Genomic DNA, 22,841 nt, shown 5'->3' with positions numbered 1-22,841 from the left:
TATTAAATGCATATCTAATTTTGATGTCATAATATACTGCTAAAACTTCTACTTGCTATTGCAGACTTACTTTCATGTTTTGATTGTGCATCTTACGACCTCAAATATTTTAGGATTTTTCTAAAGTCAACCGTGTCATCTATACAAATTTTGCATTTTAAGTGTGTAAGCATTTTTGGCAGTTTTTTTAAAGGTGGTGTTATACCAACGGGAGTTCGATCCTCTGGTTCTCTCCAAGCGGCTGCATTAGCTGGGGCTGGGCCAGCCTGACGCCAGGGGCCACGACCTTGGTCTGCATCTCCCGCATGGATGTGATGACCCAAGAAATTGGGTAAGAAATGTAGCAGCTGGTATTTGAACCAGCTTGTATATGGGGCGCTGATGTGGTAGACAGAGGTTGAACCCACTGCCCCCCAGGGAGGTCCGACTTAAGCTTTTTTCGTTTTTAGATGTTCGTTTGAAAAGTGGAGAGACTTCATAGATTTAGAGATACAAGAAAGGGAAGAGTAGAGACCTGCCATCCACTATCTACAACAGCCAGTGCTGAGTGAGACCAAAAGCAACTAGCAAACCACATGGGATATAACCTATACCAGTGGACATAGGCGCAAAAATGTTCTCCTGCTGCTCGGTGACTTTCCAGGCCTTCCAGTTTTGTTCCCAAGATTGGTTGTCTTTCTGTGAAAATTCATGAACTACTATGGAACACCCAGTCTTGGTGCACAGCAGGTAAAACACCAACAGGGGGCACGCAGAGCTACAGACAAGATAACAAAAATGCTCACTGATTCAGTACTTTATTTCATGTCAAAACATCTTAACTGTGGGTTATAAGTAATCTCATCAATAACTTTAGAAGAAATTTTCTGGAAAATATTAATTGTGCTATTTGAAATATTGAAGGAGTTAACTGAATTAACTTAATGCAATATTTATGCAGGTATTTTTAATCCTTTAGATATAAAACTTTGTTAGAAAGAACTTATTGCATTATTTCATATATTAAAGGAGTCATAATGCAAACTCAAGCATAAATATATACATGATGGAACCAAATCATAATGTAATCACTAAAAGATTTAAAATGTAAAATTCAAATTTACCAGGCAAAATACTTAATATGGCTTTTAATGGAAAATAACTCTTAAGAAATTATTGCCCATTCTAGTCATTCCCCATCAAGTAAACATGAAATTGATTCCCCTTTTAAAATGGTACATGTCTTATAAGCCCATATTTTACACTTTGTAACATCTAATAGGACTGGTGACCTTTCACAAATATACATACATATATACAGATATACAGTACAAGACAGTGCTGTAATACCCCTGAACATCTTGGTTAAAACTGTTACATTTTTTCTATTATAAAACTACTTGAAAAGTTGGCATAACTTCTTGGTATTGGAGTTCAGTCTTACAGAATTTTTTTTTAAAAAGTTGGTTATAAATACATAGTACATTCTTTACAAAAGAAATGAATAGTGGTCCCGCACTCTTTATATTATAATAAACACTGTATTCATTGGAAGGTATTTACATCTTGTTGCCCTTGGTTTCTGTGTGAAATATACAGAAGTTAAGAGTGAGAATGTAGGCAGGCCTATGTGTTTGGTTTTTCTACTTGTTCGTGGTTGTGTAGATTCCAATTCTGTTCTTTGGAGTTGTTGTTGATTTCTGGTTGCCTTGTATTACTGCTGCTGCTGCTTCTTTGGGTGTTCTGTGAACACTGAGCGATTTTACTTCTAGGAACAGGAAGGAAAGATTTAAGTCTGGAAACCCCCGGCTCAGTCTTGGATTTACCGGTGCTGCGTTCGGTAGTTGAATGGCTGCTGAGAGGACGCACCTCCTGAAAGAGAACAGAAGCCCAGGGGGTTACATTTGCCAGGGTTCCGGACACCCACTTTCCCTCCTCTGGCTTGGAGCAAATGCGCGGGGCTCACCCTAACCACATCTGTGTGCTTGTTTCTTTCATTAGGCCCTTCCTGGTGTTCCACCGATCCCAGACACTGCAGTCAGTAAAGCAAATGCTAATGACTCTGGAATGTCTTTACCAACAAACTTCATGAAACCAGAGGTCTGAGGTCATCAGCAGAAAAACTACGCAGAGAAAGCTCTCTGGTTCAGAGGTGTCGTCTTGGTAAGTCACATCCTTTCTATACTCTTACGCACTCACTGCAATGACAGACCCTTCTAGTTACTTGGCAGACATTGGAGAACACAAAAAGAAACGGTGCTGCTTTGTGGAGCATCCATGCCAGAGGATGAAGGGACCTGCTGCTGCTGCCCAGCAATGCTGAGGTTAGTTGGCCCAAGGTCTTCCATACTCGGAAAACACACACTTAGGTAATATTTTTCATGTATTTAAAGAGCACAGTGACCACTCTTGCATCCGTTACTTCACTCTCCAGATGCCTGCAAAAGCCGGAGTTGTGCAGGATTTAAACCAGCTGCACAAACCCAATCCAGGTTTCTCCTGTTGGGTGGGCAGGGGTCCAAGTACTTAGACCATCAACTCTACTCCTGAGGGTGTACATTAGCAGGAAGCTCGAGAAGCAGATGCAGAACTCCAATTTGGGATGTAAGTGTTTCAAAGTGTGAGAAGCAGGGACAAGACTTTGTTTTCCAACTTAAGTGAGCTGCTCTGGGTTATTGACAACACTTACTCCCCCACCTAGCAAGCATAGAGCAGTCTTGCTTTCAATGTACAATCTAACATTAGAATCTACGTTAACAAGCTGATTCTTTGCCTAGCATGCTGGTATCCCATGTAGGCACTAGTGTGAGTTTTGGATCCTCCACTTTGGACCCAGCTCGCTGCCAATGGTCTGGGAAAGCAATAAAGGATGGTCCAAGTCCTGGAGCCCCAAAACCCTTGTAGGAAGACCTAGAGGAAGTTCCTGGCTCCTGTGCTCTGGCCATTGCAGCTGTCTGGGGAATGAATCAGTAGATGGAAGACCTCCCTTTGTCACTTTTAAGTAAAGAAAAGGTAGAAATTAAGATTTTTAATCAGGAGAAAATATGGCTTTCAATGGAAACCAATAGTTCATTTTCAGCTGGCAGTTGTAGTTTTTGGGAGTCCTTGAGAAAGAAAATTTATTTGAAAATCAGAATTATAGAACAGTAAGGAGAGTCCCCATCTATCTCTGGTTTGATACCCAGATGGCTGCAATGGCCAGGGCTGGGCCAAGTCCATACCAGAACATATCCGGGTCTGAGTGAACTGATGCTCCAGTGAGTGTCAAGCCACAGGTGGCTGGGCTCCAGCCCCAGGGACTGACTCAGTTGTTGGGGTGGTGGGCATATAGAATGGGCATGAAGTACAGTGTCTATATGGTTCTAATGTGAAGCCAAGGCTGGGAATCCCTTAGCTCCTCACTGTCCTTTCTATCCTCTGATACTGAGCGGACAGAGCGTAAACATGACGTGGAGTATATTATCTCTCCGCAAGCTCTCAGAATGCTAACACCAGCTCTATCTTGAACAGAATTTGCACCAACTAATTAACGACTCACCTGTATGTCGTTTGTGCTCTGAACAAGTTTTCCCAAACCAAATGTGACATAATTCCTCTGCTTAAAGCCTGCTCTCGTGGCTCGCTGTCTGCTCATCATGTTCCATTAACAATGCCCTCCCCTTTGCACTTAGGCCAATGATGCCTGAAAAATGAATTATGGTTGATGCAAACAGAAAAGAGTGACATTCTCAACTGCCAAGTAAGTCCCCAGTTTTTTGAAGCCTTGTACAACTTCTCCAAAGTCTATACCCCTAGCTTAAGGTAGTCGTGCAACTGTCCCAGGAATTGGGCTAGGGCCTTTAAACTTATTCTAGCCAAACATCAAGTGTGTGTTGAAGAGGCTAAAAAACATGGGGTACAGAGGATGTGTATGGGAAAGATGACAACTAGGCTTTGGTTTAGGAAGCAGATAGCTTCCAGAAGAGGCAAGAACCTCATTCTGTTGCAGTAAGGGTCAGTTACTAAAGTCTGGGAAAGCAGCTGGTTAGCACAGTCAATCCTTGCCACCTCCTTGTGTACTTTTAGGTCAAGAGGCAACTGGAAAATAAAACAGTCTGTATGTTCTGGAGAAATTTGTGAAGTTACCAGAAGGAAAAAGAGAAAAGCCACATGGTAAGAGCCACCTGCTTAACTATCAAAATCTCGTGCGGGCACCACAGACCAACCTCACTTCTGAGTCTGCAAAAATGGGACTGACTTGGTAGGCTAGTAATTCTATTCCTAACTTACATCTTAAAACTGTAGCAAATTCAATTATGCATAGTTTTCAGAGGAGATGGCATGTTATAAAAGGAAGAGTTTTTTTTTGCTGTAAATACCCTGTAAGTGGGAGCAGTTGTAACTGAAAGTTTTGCCACCATTACTGAACTGCCTTTTTTCAGTCCACACCATGCTGGGGCTCTGAAGGAGGACCAGGAGCCACAAGTGGTGCTGCTCTGGCATCTCGACACCCTGAGGCAGTGAATTCCCAGAAGGAATTAAGCTACCAACTGTGGCTGGGAGAGGCGGATTCTGTGCTTACAGGCATGACAACACACGGAGAATCCCGTGGCCGTAGGTAGGTCACAGCATCCAAGGCTGGTAATGCAAATCCTGCAGGAGTGATGTTCCTGAGAGCCAAGCACGGATGTCAAGCCTCTGACTAAAGGATGCACCAGCGGCTTCAGCTACGCGAAGGGTATTTGATGCTGTCTCGGCTAACTCTTGCCCACTGCTGTCTCCCCCCACCCCGCCAACTTTTTCTGTATTAAATTGATAAGGTTTGCTGTGTGAACTGAATTCAGGCTGGATTTTACAGAAAGGTAGTATTTACCCTGAAAGAATTACTTTTAAAAGCAACCCAGTGTTTCAATGCCGAAGAGCACGGTGTCCTCTCCCTAGGTGGGAAAAGGAAGCAGAAGCGGAGAGGGAGGATGGCTTTGGAGACCCATCTGCACACGAGAAAAGCAAGTTAGGTACGGAGATGCACCTGGAGAGGAAACAGGTGGAAAACGAGGCCAACAGGGGAGACGAGCTGCAGCGACCAGCTGGCACCCTGAGGGCAAGTGGCAAGGAGTTTTCAGAAACTAAAATCTACCTTGGACCAATCACATCAAAACCCCGTAGGGGGGAGAATCCAGGCTCCAGGGGCTGGGTTTCGTTACAGTTAAGGATGGCAACTTGTAGATTCGTTTGCACTTGCATAAAAAGGAAACATACTCCTGGAGAATTGCCTCTCTGCTTGATGCTTTGAATGTATGAGTGCATCTGCTTTAATTTAGGAGCTTGCCTAAGGTGCCACTTGGTTAATTAAACCTCTCTGCAATAAGGAATTATACCGCGGCAAATGAGGACAACATCTTGTTTTCCACTGGGTAAGTGGGGAGCCGGGGGAAGGCCCCTCTCTGAGAAGCTTAGACTGCTTTTGGCTGTGAAGGAGAAAGTGATCCCAACTAAACTGAGAGCTCTGAACCCTACAGGGTGTCCCTTCCTGATAACAAAAGAGACCAGGCACCTACCCAAGAAATGCCCACTGAGTAATCTGGAATTTAGAAAAGGAGAGCCCACCCAGCTTTCAGAATGGCTCAGGGAGTGTTGCTCTGCCCTCTGCTGGTCGCTTCTGAGAAAAGCACCTGCTGGTTATGGGAAGAGTCCCTCCCACTAGTTTCCAAGGGGCAGAAGACAGCTAAGGTCATTCTCCCACTAAACTGCACATCTTGGCAATCACCTGTTTCTTTTATCAGAGTCCAGAGTAAGAAAGCATTCCTCTCAAAGCTTATCTGGTGTCAAGGACGTCTGTGGACAATGCCTTATTGCCACATGAGTATTTCCCCAGCAGGCATTTCAGCTGCCTCAGCCTACCAGCAGCCATGTTTTTATACAGGACGGATGCAGTAGTGCTACAAGAATCCTAACGGGTCCCAGAGGCCTCAGCGAGGTGGCCTGAGCACTCGTCCACCCAAGCACAGTAGATGCAGTCCGAGCCAGCAAAGGGGCAGGCCCTGAACAAAAGCTCTGTCAGCCAGGATGTACAATGGAGAATCCAGAGCACCTGCTAGGGTCATTTTTTTCTTTAACAGTTTCTCAGTGCTTTACTGCTTCTAACCTGATCCCAACTGGGGATGAGAGACACGCCTTACGGCTCCTACTGAAGTCAGCCTCTTCCTCATCGGCTCCCTCCAAGGTGCACGGAGCTCGTGCAGCTGACACACATGCTACAGCTAAGTCCAGAGTGCGAGGAAGAAGTGAGCGAGCAGGGGCTGTGGGGCCCAGGGCTGCCAGGCAATCAGATCACGATGAATCACTGCACTGTCTCCCGAAGCTCCTTTCATGACCCTGTTTTCTGTAAGCCACCCAGGGAGTAAATGAGCCCGGGATGTGAACTGCTGTCGACACGGCTTGGTGAACAAGCCACATGTTACCAAGTGACCCTGAAATCGGCCACCACACAGGACAATATGTGAGTAAGCCGTCTCTTTGTGTTTGCTCAGCCAGGAATGCCACGCTGTACCACGGCCTGATAATCATCAAGCAAGCCAGCAATAACGATGCAGCTAAGCGCCACAGTCCTGAATGCCGTGGCGAGAGGCTAAGGAGCTCCGCTGGAATCCTGGCTTTCCTGTTTGCCATTCTGACTTGCCTCCCGCTGACATGTAATGCACCCATAGTGCGGTAAGTTAGGAAACCAAAATGAAAAGATGTTTTTGCATGCAGACGATCTTCATGGAATCAGTCCTTTGCTAGGACTAATTTCTCAAATGAATAATGCTCTATTTTATAATCAACAGCCAGTAGCATTTTGGAATAAAATCTAAAGTAACAAACAGAAGAGCATTCCTATCCTGCTGTGTTCTGCACACAAGATATGCTACTGACAGCCAGTGCACACATTTTTATTCTATTTCTTGTCCCCAGCTGTGGTTTAAAATAACTTTGTGATTCACATTGAATTACATTTCATAACCTTTTTTTTTTATCATTTGAAGAGAAAGGAACACTTACCTTCTGTGACACTGGCGTTCTTGGATCATTCCCAGGCGCTGAAAATGCAGGGTCAGTTCCTGGACTGCGAAACCTCCTCAAATCATCCGTGGAATCAACAATCTGGAAAACAGCATTGACCAAGTCAAGTACAGCTGCCCAGTGGCACACCGTGGCCGCAGTGCCGTTCTCTGCTCCTTATCCCTGGGATCTCAACAGAACATTCTCTCAGAGCCTTTACTGCTCACGTGGAAAGCATTGTCTCTAAGGGACTATTTTTTTTTTTTTTCAAAAGAAATCTAGGAAAACTGCAGGAAAAACGTAAGCATGGAAAGGATGAAAGTTATCAGGATTATAACCATTACCTTATTTTCCCAGTGGGTAAGTGTTTCAGTCAATTTCCAGCAAGGTTAAATAAGATACTCAACTCAGCTATCTTGAGGACCAAGCAGAGTCTTTGCGTGGAACCTGCACCTGTTCTGTCTCATGCTTCCTTTAGTTAAGGACGCCCAGTCAAAGCTGCTATGGAAAGCCGAGTGGGGAAACAGGTTGGACTTGTGCTGGCAATACTCGTTTAGATTTCAGGTCACTGGCTGTAGTATTCAGATATCAAATTTCCCAGCTTAGCCTGGGATTGTGGGCATTGTGGATGTCCTATCTTTCTATTGTCTAATGAAAGCTGTTGCTCCATCTAGGCCACGAGTCAGGTATGACGGTTGCTATTCTTCTGGGCTGGTAGAGGATCCAGGGGTTCAAGGCAGGATTTTAGGGGGGAAAAGGCCTGAGGAAAGTCAGATTTAGGCTTAATGGAAGCTCCCTGGATGTGTCTGTGATTAACATCTGATGTTGATTTCACATATAGCACAGGGGTTGGGAGAACCAGGCTTTACTCGGAGCGTCCTTGCATTCGTGTCTGGAGGCACGGGTTTGTGAGCTGGCTCCCAGCAGCCTCCATGGCCTGGCACCACGGGGTGAAGGGCGCGTCTTACCTTGCTAATGTCGGACTCGGATTTGCTGGAGCACATACTCTGAAGTTCCTTGACAAGATCTGGCTCCTCGTCTGATCCCAGAGAGTACCGTGGGTCCAAGCTCACCGTCAACGGTCGCTCATTCTCTAAAGACCTGGCGCAAAGTTCAGAAAAGGCATTTTGGAGAGTGGTAACACCACTCTACTGCTCACTGCAGGAATCTAGATCCTACCTTGTGGTGTGTGGGGGACAGCCTTAGCTAGAGAGCTTTCAGTAACTCCCCAAGTATTTCATAAATGTCACCTAATGCCACAGCCCACTCTCACACACTAGAATACTCCCTAGGATTTTGATAACTCTTGCTTTATATTCTAAATAGTTCAAACTTTTATTATACAATGAAATTCCATTGGATTTACAGCATTTGTTTCCCTGTCTCCCAGGCACAATCTATCCATGTGGCCTAGGGGACAGAGAAGGTAAGGCATGGGGACTTCCGACTTGGGGATGGTACTTGCGGCATGGCCAGAGGGTAGCTTTTCTTCCCATCCATAACACCTCAATTCTTGGGTTTGTTTCTCTGTAAAGAATCTGCTCGTGCCCATCACAGCATCACTGGGCCCTTATCTAGATTGCTGTACAGGATGGGACTAGCATTATGCCTGGCAGGAAACGGCATGCAATGAAGGCTTTTGTATCTCTCTGCACTGTCGTAATGCTGCGAACCAGAGGGCAGGGCCCTAACTTCGACCCTCCCCCAGTGATAGGGAGCTACCATGACATGTGTTGTACACAGGAACACTCGGCAATAACGCAGGGACAATGGTAAAATAGTAATTGGAATTATTACTAAAGTCATGCTATTTGTGTATATCCAGGACTTCAAAAAAACCAAAAGGTTTATAGATTTATAAATGTAAGATTTTCTTCATCTTAATTTTGTTTTAAGTAATTTTGATGTAAAAGGTAGTTACTATTTCTAGTCTTTTTCAGCAAAATAGCCTTAAGTTGTAATAACCTCAAACCTTTTTGATGGCAGTTTGATCCTAGCATTTGAATGACATCTGTTAACAACCTAATAGTCACATGAACTAATGACAAACAGAACATTTAAAGCACAGTGATAGGAGTTATTCGATTTACCCCTGTTGTTTGCTATGAGCTAAATCTAGGAAGAGATCTTACTTTTGTTTTGACAGCGAAGCGTTTCTGCCACAATTCAGCTGCAACATTGCCTTCTTTTTTATACCTGTTTTTGAAGAAAATTGTAAGCACTTTCAATACCTGTGCATTCTGAGCTCTGTACTTAAAGATATGGACTGTGGACTCCATCACTTTGCTTATCATCCACCTGGCTATTTTATCCAGGACAGTGCCTTCAGCACAGTCTCCTCCTTGGGCATTCTTGGAAGGTGAGCGAAAGACCAACTGTTGTAGGTATATGTATAACTGAGCTCGGTGCAGTGGCTTCGCTCACTGCCTGGTAAGTCTCCAGACGTGTCTCTTACCTGCTTTTCAAAGGTGGTGGTCTCATTTTCTCTACCTTCGGCTTCCTACAGCAAGGACACTGTGACTATAGCACATGTGGTATTTACCTGCAGTGCACTGGCACAAGTTTTAACTTTTTAATGCCTTTGCACAATTAAACAATATATACAAAAGCCATGGAATCTAACAAATACTGTTCCAGTCATAGCCAGTGGTTTTGAAACTGCAGAACACAACAACCTGCTTATATTAAGATTTTTGATTTATATCGATCCCGACAAATTTCTCACTGTGTATTGTCTCCAAAGTTGGATAAACTGCAATTAACTATGTTTAGACTTCAATAAAATATCCTCGTCTATGAACTCATTAAAACATTTAGTTGCGTCTAGGTGAATTCTATAATTCAATGAACAATGCCGGTACAAATATTCTCTAAAGTATTTTTTTCTTGTAAAGATGAATAATCATGAGCAGATCACCAGGGGCAATCCCCCTGTGCATTTCTGACTTCTGCCTTTATTGTATGAAAACATGTGGTTCCTTATCCATCTGGGGGCTAGGGCTCGCCCTGCAGAGGCCCTCTGGCCTTTCCGTGTGGGGTCAGAGAAGCAGAGAGCTGTGTCTTCCACTGCATTTTACGAGCTGCCATTGTGATCTGCATGCCAAGGGATTCTTGGTAGGGTCAACACATAAAACCTTGTTGTTACTCTCCCACAGCCAATTTAATCACTGGGAGCAAATATTATAAAACCCTCAACAGGGAGCTGTGCCATGACTGGTAAGGCAGGACCGCCCCCGCCTCCTCACCTCTCATATGGGTATGAGTTCCTGTCCCAGATGTTCCACTTCCTGACTGGCTCCCTGCTACCGGTCCCTGAAAGCATCAGAGGATGGCTCAACTGCTTGGGCCCCTGTTACCATAGGGAGAGACCTGGAAGAAGCTGCTGGCATTGGCCCAACCCTGGCTGTTGCAGCTACCTGGGGAGTGAACCAGCAGCTGAAATGCCTTCCTCTAACTCTTCAAACAAGCAAATCTTAAATCAGTGGCATGCCAAGTGGCATATTTCACAAAATTAGGTTGATTTTATAAATCTCCCTTGAGATTTGATGTCAATGTAAACTTAGTTTTTAATCCTTTAAAGAATCTCTCTTATGCTTCAAGGAATATTATTTAATATCATAGTTCTAAACGCAAAAACTAATAGATGAATCTCAGGTCATCTATCATTTTATATTTAGCAAAATCTAATTTTTTGACTTCTACAATTAGATTACATTATGTTCATAATCATGCTGTCAGTGCCAAAGCATGTATGGACCATACTTACTGCTCGAGTGAGCTTTTTTTAAATGTTCAACTCATTTTTACATTCTTTGGGAAGGCAGAGATCTCTCATCTGCTGGCTCCTCCCCTGAATGGGGCAGTGTTTGTGCGGGGTCTCCCAGGTGTCCTAGGGGTGTGGCAGCATCTGCAGTTCTCACCTGTACCAGCAGGGAACGGATCTGCAGCTAGGACGGAAGGCAAGTTTCCCAAGCAAGAGTTAGCCCTCTGTACCATAAACACTTGCCACATACTACTGTTTTTATTATTGTTAAAGACAATTCTTTAGCTCAAGAAGCAGGTTCTCAGTCCTGTAAAAACTCCAACAAATTTTGCAAATGATACAGTGACGGTACACGTGAATGTGCAGTTACACAAGGGCTGTGGATGAAGATGTACACCAAGGCCGAGGCTGCATGGACTTGCAGTAAACAAAGATATGTTAAATTCCTCTATTTCCCAAGGATTTTATCTGCAATAGTTCAAGGGTTCTGAGCCCCAGCTTTGTTAGCTCTAAGTGGAGATCACCAGTGTGGTGGTACTATCACATACATTGGAGACTCAGGTGGCTCAGCCTGTTGCAGTTATTGCAAGGATCTGGGGGAGAGAATCCATGGGAGTGCTCAAAAAAAGTGAATACTTAAAAATGTATATTATGAAAAACATGAGTGAATTTCAAAGTTTTTTTTAAGCAAATTGAGTTTTAGAGTAATGTGTCTTCTGAAAACTTGAAGTTTTCAGAAACCTGTGCACAGGAGGGGGGCATTCTCCTCTCAAAGGTGGATTTTTTTCAGAAAACATTTGCAATTTGTAAAACTGTTTAGTATTACCATCAATGTCAAACGGATCTAACACCAGGGACAGAACTATGTTAAAACTCACACATTCCTTTCTCAGTATGCCATTTCATGTAGCCTTTCTCATGCCTTATTGAACATAAGCATTATTTTTTTCCCCTTAATCATTGCATTGTTCCAATTCCACTTCCTGGAGCAGAGTCTCATTCATGCTTCAGAGTATACATTAGAAATATGTAAAATGGATCCATCTTCAAATGGATATTAAATATATCTAGACATATTTTACATTTTATGCATTTTCATTGTATTTGAAAGATGGAGACAGAGGGAATGAGATCTACCTGCTGATTCACGGACTCACAAATGTCCCTTCAGCTGGAACACGCTCAAGCCTGGAATCAGGAACTCCGCTCTGGTCTCCGACATAGATGGTAGGGTCCCTGGGACCTGAGGCACCACCAGGGCGCTCAGGGTAAATGTCAGCAAGACTCCTGAGAAGCCAGGACTTGCCCCAGGCATGGACGGTGCAGGAGTCCTGAGAGGTGTCTCCACTGCCATGCTAAGGATGTGCCACTGTCGAGTTTTTAAAAACATTGGCCGAGGAATGACACAATGGGAGACAAACAGGCCAAAACTCCATTATTCTGTACAAGTTAAATCATGGACATCCAGAGGAAAAAAAACTGATACAAAACAAATCACTTATTAATAAGCTACAGATAGTTTTAGAATTATAATATTGCAAGTGGTAGTTCTCCTGGAGCAAACTCACACTCTTTTTGGAAAGGGACCTGTGCCAGTTTATTTTGTATCTTGCTGAATGACCAGGGAGACAAATAGAAGCATACGCATGCTTAGACACTGGCACTGAGTGTTGGCGCCTTACCTTCTGGGCTCAGGTCCGGCTCATTCCAGCTGGGTGTGGCAAGGCGGCCAGATCTCTTGCGAGGACTGGTGCTCACCTTCCTCCAGGGCCCGCTCTCTCCTTTCTTCTTGCTGCAGCTGTTGTAACTTGAAACTATGGATAAAGGAAAACTTCCCCCTTGGAACTCTGCAATGTGCTGGTCTAGCTCTGAAACATCACAAAGTGCATTTGGTTAACAGGTAGGCAGTGACGGTGACAACCCTTTTTCTTACAGTCCTTGAAAAGCCATTTCTCAGGGAGGGAGACCGTTCGAAATCATGGATCTAAGCAGCATGCTGGTGCAGGCAGGAGTTGTACCTGGGAGCCTAGAATTCAAGCCTCAGGCACTGATTACCCAAAGAGACAGCACTCTTACAAAATATCCATGCTCCAGTTATAAAGACAAACTCTTCTCTCAAATCCCTTGGAGCCAGCATCGTGGTGCCCCTGCAACAACAGCATGCCCTACCAGAGCTGTGGTTCGGATCCAGCTCTCTGCTAACGAACCCGGGAAAGCACTGGAAAAAGGCCAAAGGGCCTGGGCTCCTGCCGCCCTGGTGCAGAGCTGGCTGCAAATGCTGGCTCTTGGCTTTCACCTAGCCCAGCCTAGCCTATTGCTTCTATATGGAGACTGAAGTAGCAGATGGAAACTCTGTCACTCTTTTAAATAAATTAGCCTTAAATGCCATGCAGTATCACTGGGTGTGGATGTCCTGCCCTCCCTGCCTACCCCCCACTCACCTGCCCTCGAGAGGGGACAACCGTGCAGAACGGCTTTATTGAGCAAGATGCTGAGAGCGGCTTTCACCACTGCCTGCTGCCCTTGGCTGGCGTGTTTCTTCATAGCTGAATGCCCCAGCCAGGGCTGTCTCTTCACCGAGGCTCGCAAAAGGATGGCTGCTTGAACTCTGGGTGCAATGACAGCATTCCACAGCTTGGACATCCACCTGGCAGGAGAGGGGCAGATTCAGTTGGGGAATACCTGAAGCCCTATGGAAGGACGGGGTGGAAGATCTTGCTTTGAAGACAAAGCTCAAGTGCTCCTATACACGTGCTACCTTTCTTCCCCGGGCTGTGGAATGAGGTCATCAATTATCAAAGCAGTTGGAATTTGCCTCCAAAATACACTGCCACAAGTGAAACTCACTGTTGGCATATTTACGTCAGTGTAAGAATTGATGCCCGAGTGATGAAAGCATAAATGTAAATACCCTGGGCAGGAAGGTAAATTGAAAGATGAAGTCTGGTGAAACCAAAGTTATTTTTCAAGTCCATGTCTAAACAGCTCCAATTTCCTTGCCACATAAGATACATATATAGTATATTCTGACACTGAGATAGGTTCATATCTCAGAATCATGGGAAAGTTACAGTTGCCTGCCCCGAGGAAGGAGCTGCTTGGTGCATGCAGAAGGGCTTAGCCCACAGAGAGGAGTTGGGTCCAGCGAGCTACCATGCCTTCCATTAGGAGCTCTGCAAGAGTGGGACATTTCAAATTTCAAGCCCTCAAAGTCTTCCAAACACAAAAGCCACACTTTGTGGCAGGATTCATAAGCAAACAAACACATAAAGGCAAGAAAAACAAAGCCACACCTGCCAGGAAAGGGAAGTTTTGAAGGCAGGCAGACATTGGCATACAAGTTTCAAATACTGTTAAAAACCCATCACCCAATAATTACTTATTGGTCTAGTATCAGCTTCTCTGTTAATATCTAGTGATATGTGATTCCAGAAAGAAAATGAAGTTCCAACAAAGGAATACAGACAAAATTCTAGTATGCTACACTGTGAGTTGAAGTGGCAGTTATTCCTAAAAGTGTTAAAGCTGTAAAGATGTTAAATTTTAGTTAAAAGCAACAGAAGGCAGCTCCTTACTGTGGCTGCTAAAAGACACTTCCCCTGGCCTTCCTGCACACCAGCATTGGGTTTTCCTCCACACACTCTTCACACTGGGAAAGCAGCGTCTCCTTGGGGACAGGGGCATAATAAAGTTAACGTCCCTTTCCAGGACACACAGTGGACAGGTCGGCCAGTGCCTCCCTTTCGACGGTCGGTAGGGTTGGGGGCTCATGGCTGTGATGGAGACCCACACCCTCCTGGGGCCACTGTGTAGCTCCAACCACCTGATGGAGATTGAAGGGTAAGAGGCTCTGAGTGAAGAGCTCTCTTGCCTCAGGACCAGGCCATAGCAGGCTGGCTACTAGCTCGCCAACAGGGCACAAGTCACAGAAACTCCCCAGTTCTTAGCAGGGAGGAAAGGCTAAAACTAGTTAAGATTTTGAGAGTCTTAGTGGAAAAGACTAATTTGCATATGACATAGATGAAGAAAGTCGCAATCATATCATCAAATACATTTCTGGTTTAGAGAAAATGTCTGTTTTTTAATATAATGCTTCTTCCTCTCACCCAAGAGCTCTAGTAATTTGGTGATTTGTCCTGCAATAAGAAAGTTATTTTCTTTTCCTGATTTCCAAAATTGATTGTGAATTGAAATCCCTGAATATGCACAATGGAATAAACTAGCTAATCATGGGAACACTTTTTGTTTCCTTTTTTTAAATCTCACTATATCTAGGTATGTTTTCATAAGCTGCTCTATAGGCAAATACAGTTAGGTACCCAAGTCTCCATCAAGGAGGAGGCCTCTCAACTCATCTATAGGATGCAGGTGTTTTTAGAGTAGCACGAAACACTTGATGACATTTCCCAAGTGAGACCTTCCCAGGAGACATTGCCCAGCAACCACAACCTGATTGTGAGGGAGAGATTTGTAACTGCTACCTGGCAGTTACTGCTGGCACAACTGGCACAATTGGCACAACTGCTACCTGGCTCTTAGCAAAAACACAGCTGGTCACCCTGTGATGGGAGCATAGGGCACCATCTCTGCTGGCTCTGGGCGGATGAGAGCAAGTGGCACCAGCAGCCGTGTCAGATTCTTGCTCTCAAATATCCTGCATTTCCAAGGTTCCATGTTCAGTGGGCAGAAAGGGAGAAATGATACTCACTCCACTGTTGGTTGGGCCCGTCCGGGGACCACAGGACAAGACAGGAAATACTTGGGGCCAAGCAATGCTTCAGGCGTGCCCAAGTGGGCTAGGCAGGAGTTGAGCTGACACCAGACGGACAGCACCCAGGCAATGGTCTTGTACACGGGGTCGTAGGGTGCAGGCACCTGACCTCTGAACTAGAAAGAGGCAGAACAAAGGGGTTGGCTTGGAACCATGCTGCTATTCCCTTTGCTTTTACAAGACCAAAGTTCAGAATACAAACATGTAGCCAACATAAATGGGTGGCTGAAAAAGGGATAACAAATTACCTATCCTATTGCACATGTTAACAAGTTAGTGTGAGAATCCATTTATCTCATTGCTTCTCATCAAAACCCTAAAGCAGGTCTTTACCATATTTTTCATGCTAGAAGAATGAGTTAAAAAGCCGTAAAATCTTGCCCAAGGATCTATAGGTAAAAGGGGACAAATCCAGGGTTAGAATCTATTTTAATTCTTTATAAAGATCTTACTGACAACATACGGGATGTGAGGCTTTGATAAACCACATACATACACTGTGAAATGATTAAATCCAGTTAATTCACTCACTCATCACCTCTCTTTACCTATACCTTGTGGGAAAACACTATAGATTTATTCTTCCAGGAAATGGCCAAATTCTAACTACAGCTTTTTAATAGGCAGAAATTAGGATTAGAATATAGCAGATGACATACTGAAGGAGTGACATATCACACTGAAAATCAAGTTGGTGAGAATTTTTGTGACAAAGCACTTTTTTTCCCCTTGGGCTGCACATTTCTGGCGCTCTGTATCTGAGCTTCCCTTCCTGTGGTAAAGCAAGTTGGTTGAGGATACAAGTCACAACACTCGCTTCAGCAGGACTGCAGTGGGTTAAGGGAGTATTTATTTGAAAGGCAGACTTAAAGAGAGGGAGATAGAGCTATGGTATTGCTGGTTCACTGCCCAGATAGCTGCAGTGGGCCATCACCTGCTGCCTGCCAAGATACACGTTAGCAGGAAGCTGGAATCAGAAGCCGAGCCAGGATTCAAACCCAGGCACTCTGAGATGGGGCGTGTGTGTTCCAAGTGTACTTTACATGCTTATAAAATGCATCTGAAAAGCAGAGTCACAGACACATAGAGAACTTCCATTGCTGGCTCACTCCCCAGATGGAATCCAGCAGTCTGTGCTTCCATCGGGGTTAACCACAATTGGTGGCAGAGGCCCATGTGCTTGACCATATTCTGCTGCTTTCCTAGGGGCATTGGCGGGGAGGTGAATCAGAGACGAAGCAGCAAGTATTCGAACCTACGATGCTCACAGGGGGTGCTGATGTAACACGCAGAAGCTTAACTTGTACCACATCACATCCTCCACCATTTCCTCCTTGAGGCCACAGATTAGTTGAACTTAAAAACATACAGGGCCTGTATTGCACCAAACTGCATAAAGCCATTACCTGCAATGCAGGCATCCCATATGGGAGCTGGTTTGAGTCCTGGCTGCTCTTCTTCTGATCCAACTCCCTGTTACTGTTCCTGGAAAAGCAACAGAGTTTTTGGGATCCTGAACCTATGTGGAAGACCTGGAGGAAGCTCCTGTCTCCCAGTTTTGGACTGACCCAGCCCTGGCTGTGTGCCCTTCTAGGGAGTGAGCCAGTAGATGGGTGATCTCTCTCCCTCCTTCTCTAACTCTGCCTCTGAAATAAAGTAATCCTTTTTTAAAAAAGGTTTTACATGTGACTGTAGAAATCTCCCATTCACCCCCTGCCCACCACCACCACCACTTCTAAAACAGGCGCCTCTCTGTGCCTTTTCCTGATTTCCATCATGGCACTTTACTTGTTTTTTGTTGTTGTTTTCACAATCCATGTTAGTCACGAGTCCACTGTCACTGCAGTGACTTTAGTGTTGTGCCCATAAAGGCACAGACAATCAGAACCCAGAATGCCGAGTCTAATCTGCATCCCTTTTCAGGCTCGTAGCCCCATCACTCAGGAAGGGTGTAGGCTCCCAGCCATTAGTGGGACCCAGAGCAACGGTGCAGCACCTCACGAGCAGTTGCATCCAAGACTCAGTGTGAATGGAACATGTTCCACAAAGGAGCACGGACTTAGCCTCAGCATAGAGGGACCTTTCAAGAGGCTCCTCAGGTTCCTTTCAGAGAACATCTAACTTGTATGGGGAGACAGTTCAGACATCTCAACATGGAAAAATTCTTCCATGGGGGATGAGGGTGGAGGGTATACTTTTGTCTTCATGTATAGTTTCAATTGCACATACAATCTCTACTACAGTTCTCTGGGTTAAGATGAGGGATCATCAGTATTTGGTGTATTTAAGCACTTATTCTAAGATAATTTCACATATTAGAATAGCTATTTTAAAATAGTAACGTAATTATTGGTTTAAAGTGATGATGTTAAATGAAATGGGATAAGAATTAATCATGTAAATGGTAAAGGAATTGAGAGAATATGGGGTCAATGGATCCATAAGCTTAATTTTCATACTTTATAAAACAAAGTACTCAGGGAGGTTTGTATGTTAGCAGAAATCTTAAAAAGAGATATTAGCTATTTTCAATTTTAAAAGCCAATTAAACTTTGCAGGGGCATTTAACTTATAGCTGCCCCCTTCAATGGTGTCTTAGATTTTGCTAACTAATTTTTTAAGGATATATAGAGATATACAGAGAGGAGAGATGGTAAGGAAGATCTGTCCACTGATTCACTCCCCAAGTGATCAGAACTGCTAGAGCTGAGCTGATCCGAAGCCAGGAGCTTCTTCTGGGTCTCCCACATGGGTGCAGGGTGCCAAGGCTCTGGGCCGTCCTCAACTGCTTTCCCAGGCCACAAGCAGAGAACTGGATTGGAAGTGGAGCCACTGGTATTGGAACCAGCATCCACACGGGATCCTGCTGCAAGTGAGGCAAGGATTCTAGCTGCTAGGCTACTGTGCTGGGCCCAGATTTTGCTAATTTTCTGCATGGGAAGACAAAGGTTGAGCACTGACCTTCAAAGCTTGACCAAAGGCTGTCTACTTGGATGTGCAAATCCAATAGCCTGAGTGTTTTTATTAAAGGCAGCGCTGACTCATCATCTGACAGAAAGTGCCCAGTAAGGCTCCAACATCTGGCCAGGACGTCTGCTATTTAATGGCCTGTCTTACCATGCCAGTGTCGGCTCCATGAGGGAAAATAGGACAGCAGTTTGTCCCACAACCCCCAGGCTCGTAGCAAATGGTGACAGCATACACAGGTCACAGTGTCTACTGATGCACTGCAGGTATGAATGGCTGCACTTCTCACACCTGTTTCGATGTTTGTTTCCATCGTCACGTGTCCATCTCTCCTGCTGCTGTATTTCCTTGGTCAGCCAGAGGGAGACTTACAATCTCCGAGTGAATAAGACTGAGACATTCTAAGCCTAGAGGATCCAGCAGCCTCCCTCAGGTCTCCTGCATGCATACAGGGTGCCAAGGCTTTGGGCTGTCCTCTCTTGCTTTCCCAGGCCACATGCAGGGAGCTGGATGGAAGGTGGAGCAGCAGGGACACAAACCGGCACTCATAAGGGTTTCCAGGCTCGAAAGGAGAGGATTAGCCAATGGAACCATTGTCCTGGGTGCTTCCCTTTCCATTCTTTTACAGTACATCCTACTCTGGAATCCAATGCAAGACAGAATGGAGCCTGAAGCCGAGAATTTTATTGCCCAAGCATGTAAAATCCAGGCTTTGCACACTATTTATCAGAAAACTTGGGGAGTGAATGGAGCGCCAATTTTACTGAATAAAAGTGCTATCATTTATGATTACCTTATTCACAACTTTCCTTCTTAGGAACCTGGGCAGCAGTCCTTGCATGGGCTCGCCATCCCACCGCAGCTGGACCCAGCGGAAGTGCTGCTGCACCAGCAGGTCAGAGCCTTGGAGGCAGGCCTTGGCAATGGTCCCCATCAGGAAGCAGTTCTTGTGAAAGTAATAGCACTCAGAAGCTCCGTTTCCTAAAACACAGAGGGGTAATCACAGTGAGTCATTTTATGTAACAAATGCAATTTGAATTCAGAGAGAGGAAAGGCGTGAAGCAGAATTCTTACTGGGGGAAAGCCAATGATGGCAGGGATAAGACAGACCCTCCCTGATAGTGCTTTGCATGTTCCTTATTCTCCTTACCTTTTTGGAAAGTATAGGGGCTTTCTGTGCTACGATTTTCAAGAGGTGCCAAAAAGTCTCCCAATAATTCAGACAAGGAAGATTTTTCCAAATTTTCTAAGATGAGGATGGTTTTTTCCTTAACAGGAGGTTGTTTCACTGGGATCAGACAAGCTGCAGTCAAAAGAGAAATGTAGAGATGAAGCTTTTTCAAAAACCTACAGAGCTCAGCTAAAAGTGAGGACTGAAAAAAATTTTATGTTGGCAAAGATGTGGTACAACAGGCATGCTCTGAGATGGGGTGGGGAGGCAGCATGTCCACCGTGGAAAAGAGTCTGCCATCATTTAATGCTTCAACATGGATCTAGCATTCTTCTTCCCACTACAGATCCTATAGCCAATCCACCATCCATCAACCACACAATGGATCAATGAGTAGGAACTGATATGAAAAGCATTGCAGTGACAAGTCCTAACATGGAAGACTGTGACCACCAATGCACTCAGAAGTGAATCACCAAAGACGACACACGTAATTTCACCTCGGACTGTTCAACAGAGGGAACATTCAATGTATAATTTAAGGATCCATACAAACATAGAAAACAAGAAAGAAATGAAGAAGTTGTTATCACAAAGGTAGGTTTGTTGCGACCTCTGGGACATGTTTTCTGATTGCGAGTGGCACACACAGGAGCATTCTGGAGGCTGAGCGTACGCTATTCTTCAGCCCAGCTGCTGCTTAAATCGCTATTTCATTTAAAATGATCCAGAAAATATTACTGGGTACTTACATATGTCTATTTCACAATATACACGGTTGCAAACCTTTGAATGATCATTAAATTACAGATATGAGCAAGTTGTTCATAAAATTAAGTAGACAACAACTCAGAGTGGCCAAGAGATACATCTCTTTCAAGATCCCCATGCTCTGTTTCAGAAATAGTGGTAAGGAAAGAAAAACAGCTAAAACTTCTGAGTCTTATTTTAGTATTTATTCCACTCGGGGGGGAGGAAGTGACTTCCTATCAACCCAGAATAAGACATGAAAATAAGTGAATTATTATAAAATAAGCAGCTTTCACCAGCTTCACAGAAAATGTACATTCTAAAACTGCATGGTTGTCAAAATTCTTTGCACCAACATAAATTCGTATTTTCCATAAAACTTACGATGCATTCTGTATATAGGAAACAACTCAGTGCAGAGAGCACACTTACAAGAGCGCGGGCACTTACACACTCACATGCTGTTGTTTTAAGTAAAAACACAGCAGTTCATCCATACCAATCAGTAAATTAAAACATCTTTATTGTCTTAGATTTTAAGATGTCCCAGGGTCAGCCACATTAATCTCAAAAAAGGAGAAACTAGAGGTAGAGTATTTGAAAGTAACATTGTCAAATATTCCTGTTTTCAAAAATACTCATGTTCTCCATTTTTTCTTGTTACTATAAAAAAAAGACCTTCATTTTCACTTTCAAAAGAGCTCCTCCAATGTTATAAATGAATCTCTTCTCAGGCTAAAGTAGCTATTCTGGATGCTACAAACACTTTAGAACTAGAGGACTAAAAGATAACAGCCATTTCTCACTGCGGCTACTCCTGTGCAAGGCTGTTAAACCAATGTGTTGTGCGTATGTGTGAGATTCCATCCAACGCAACTATTTGGGAAATAATACTACAATCTTGTTTGAGTTCCGGCATTTTTTTTTTTCGGCAACACCTTTTGAGGCAGGTGTTTGCCTGCTGGAACCCTCATTCTGTGTCAGTATCCAGATCACTGGGGCGGCTTCCGACTCCAGCTTCCTGCTATTGCAGACCTTGGGGATTGGTGGTAATAGCTCAAGTAATTGTTATTAGGAAAATCTGACTTTGACCTACATCAGTACCAGCAATTTTAGAAGTTAACCAATGAATGCAAGTGCCAACTTACCACTGTTTCTCATTTTTTTAAAAAAAATACCTGTATTGTAGAAGTATGATAAAACCATATCTGGTTAAAATAACAATGCCAAAAAATCCTTTTCTACTCAGTAATAAAAAATGCACCAGGCTGAAGATTTATGTCTTTTTGTCCTGATATGTGTTACAGTATGGCTAGTTCAACTGTCTCACATACTGCTGCAGTGAGCTAGAATGTATGAGAAAAAAATATTTAATGCAGTTTAATAAATGCTTATTATTAGCCTCCTTGCTGCAATCTAAGTGTTGTGGAATACGGGACATGATGGATTCTAATGAGATGTGTGTGACTCTTGCACATTTATTTTTATTTGAAAAGCAGAGTTAGACAGACAAGGGGAGACAAAGAATTCCAGCATTGGCTGGAGCTAAGCTGAAACCAGAAGCCAGGAGCTTCCTCTAAGTCTCCATGCAGGGGTCCAAGGACTTGAGCTATCCTTCACTGCTTTCCAAGGCTGTAAGTAGGAAGAGCTGAATAGGAAGTGGAACAGTCAAGACAAGGACCAGTGCCCATATGGGATGCTGGGGCCACAGGCAGAGGTTTAGCCTACTGCATCACGGTGCAAGCCCTAGGTGGGCAGATGAGCAGCTCAAGGGAAGGCTTTGTAGGTTTAAGAAGTGGCATAGGCAGAAAGATAAAGCGCTCAATCCTAGAAGGGAGTGGGACCTAAAACAAAGAGCACAGCTGCAAGAGAGGCAAGATGGTGATGTTAAAGCAGATGCAGAGATCAGATCAGGACTGGCTTCTCAGCCAGAGGATCATTCCCTGCTGTGTGCTCTCTGTACTAGAAAGGAATGGACACTATGATCATTGAAACTTCTTCCCTCTGATTCACTTGAGATGGCCTAGAAGTCTCTGAAGTTCCCAGCAGTTCTACATGGTCTCCACAGTCACTTCATGGACTACCACAGTCAGCAGTGTGTCCTGCTGAGAAGGGGATGATGCACGCGCTGGGGTGAGCGTTTGGAAACGGGAAGGCACAGTAGCAAGGACAAGGAAAGAGGCCATGCTATGTACATGACATTGGCATCTGAGAGCTTTTAGTATTATTCTGGAGCCACCGCAATGCAACAGCAGGACAATGCCATGAGCGGTATTCTATGGTGAGAGCCTGGGAGGCCCTGCATGGGTCTCATGAAGGGATAAGAACAGAGGAAGCAGAAGGAGTAAATGCTGAGTCCTCCCCAGCTTCTTGAGAAAGCAGTGTCAGGTGGCAGGAGAAATGAGAGCAGGAGAGGAAGG

General features: G+C 44.3%; 1 protein-coding gene across 1 annotated transcript in view; it reads right to left on the bottom strand.

The window, feature by feature from the left end:
* Window positions 1-783: 783 nt before the first annotated feature.
* CTTNBP2 (cortactin binding protein 2) overlaps window positions 784-22,841 on the bottom strand; it is a 114,442-nt gene continuing 92,384 nt past the window's right edge. The window contains exons 15-23 of the mRNA XM_041002162.1: window positions 19,651-19,803; window positions 19,294-19,481; window positions 15,471-15,649; window positions 13,204-13,409; window positions 12,445-12,630; window positions 9,132-9,195; window positions 7,968-8,100; window positions 7,000-7,101; window positions 784-1,851 (exon numbers count right to left, since the gene is read on the bottom strand). Coding sequence (XP_040858096.1) covers window positions 1,606-1,851; window positions 7,000-7,101; window positions 7,968-8,100; window positions 9,132-9,195; window positions 12,445-12,630; window positions 13,204-13,409; window positions 15,471-15,649; window positions 19,294-19,481; window positions 19,651-19,803 — 1,457 coding nt within the window. The 3' untranslated portion in view covers window positions 784-1,605. The remainder of the gene's footprint in view (window positions 1,852-6,999; window positions 7,102-7,967; window positions 8,101-9,131; window positions 9,196-12,444; window positions 12,631-13,203; window positions 13,410-15,470; window positions 15,650-19,293; window positions 19,482-19,650; window positions 19,804-22,841) is intronic.

The sequence above is a fragment of the Ochotona curzoniae genome, unplaced genomic scaffold, assembly GCF_017591425.1.
Source record: "Ochotona curzoniae isolate NIBS_2020 unplaced genomic scaffold, NIBS_Ocur_1.0 scaffold_2476, whole genome shotgun sequence".
Classification (NCBI taxonomy): Eukaryota; Metazoa; Chordata; class Mammalia; order Lagomorpha; family Ochotonidae; genus Ochotona; species Ochotona curzoniae.
Note: the sequence above shows the minus strand (reverse complement) of the source record. Positions and strands in the feature narration are given on the sequence as shown.